This window comes from Octodon degus, unplaced genomic scaffold (assembly GCF_000260255.1).
Source record: "Octodon degus isolate 3935 unplaced genomic scaffold, OctDeg1.0 scaffold00025, whole genome shotgun sequence".
Lineage (NCBI taxonomy): Eukaryota > Metazoa > Chordata > Mammalia > Rodentia > Octodontidae > Octodon > Octodon degus.
The window spans coordinates 4799775-4800811 of NW_004524601.1; the positions used below are offsets into that span (position 1 = coordinate 4799775).

At 56.3% G+C, this 1037-nt stretch overlaps 1 protein-coding gene across 3 annotated transcripts in view; it reads left to right on the forward strand.

The window, feature by feature from the left end:
* Dnah7 (dynein axonemal heavy chain 7) overlaps positions 1-1037 on the forward strand; it is a 268173-nt gene that overhangs the window by 242630 nt on the left and 24506 nt on the right. For all 3 annotated transcript variants that reach the window (XM_023712349.1, XM_023712350.1, XM_023712351.1), the window contains one exon: positions 566-751. In XM_023712349.1, coding sequence (XP_023568117.1) covers positions 566-751 — 186 coding nt within the window. The remainder of the gene's footprint in view (positions 1-565; positions 752-1037) is intronic.

Here is a 1037-nt window from a genome sequence, read left to right on the forward strand (position 1 = left end):
GGCGTCAGTCACTCCGACCTACTGAGGTAGCAGGAAGCTTAAATCTGGCTGTCACAGCCTCTTAGAAAAGCAGTGTGGTCACAGTGACATTGGCTTTTGTAAGCTCCTTTTTCTTGGAAAAGAAATAGCACTTTCAAAGCTTTTCCATAGATTCATGAAATGGCCCAAAAATCCTTAAAGATTTGGTGAAAAATAAATGTGAAGATGAACGTAGATGTGACTGCAGCTGGCAGAACCCGTACGGAAATGGCATCCTTGCGGGCAGAGCCCACTGGCCTTGCTCTGCCTGGCACACAGCAGCCAGTGGAGCTCAGGTAAGGCAGCCGAACAGGGAGGCATTGAAAAGTGAACAGAGGGTTCGAGTCCAGGCACTGACTGCATGGAAATGAAACAGCACAAAAGGAGGGCGAGGCCCTGGGGAGATGTGGCAAACGGGGAAGTTTGGAGAAGGAACTGGGGCAAACATCTTCTGAGATGTTTGACGTGATCAGGAGAGGGTACTAGAGACACAGCCACAGTGCAGTGCCTGGCGCTCTCCTGGTGCTGACCCGAGCCCCCACTGCAGGACCTGCCCTTTGATGCGCTGCGCTATATGACCGGGGAGTGCAACTATGGAGGCCGGGTGACGGACGACTGGGACCGGCGCACGCTGCGCACCATCCTGAACAAGTTCTTCTGCCCTGAGCTGGTGGCCAAGACAGACTACCAGTTTGACTCGAGTGGCATCTACTTCGTGCCACCTGCCGGCGATGTGAGTGTGCCCAATGGGACATGGGAGCGAAGGAGGAAAGCCAGCCTCCCTGCAGAGCGGAGCTGGGCCTCGGGGCTGTCACCTGCCCGCACTTCCCCAGCCTAGAGGGGCCCACAGAGGGTCCTTGGCTCAGGGAGCTGACCGAGTCGCCAGGCACTCAGGGCCCTGGGTGGAGAGAGCTGGTCCCCAGGTAAAGTGAGTACACAAGAGGCTCCACAGTGTGGGGACTGGAGTAGTTCCTGTTTACGGCGGTTAGGAGTCAGGGACAATGCTGAGCTCCCTGGAG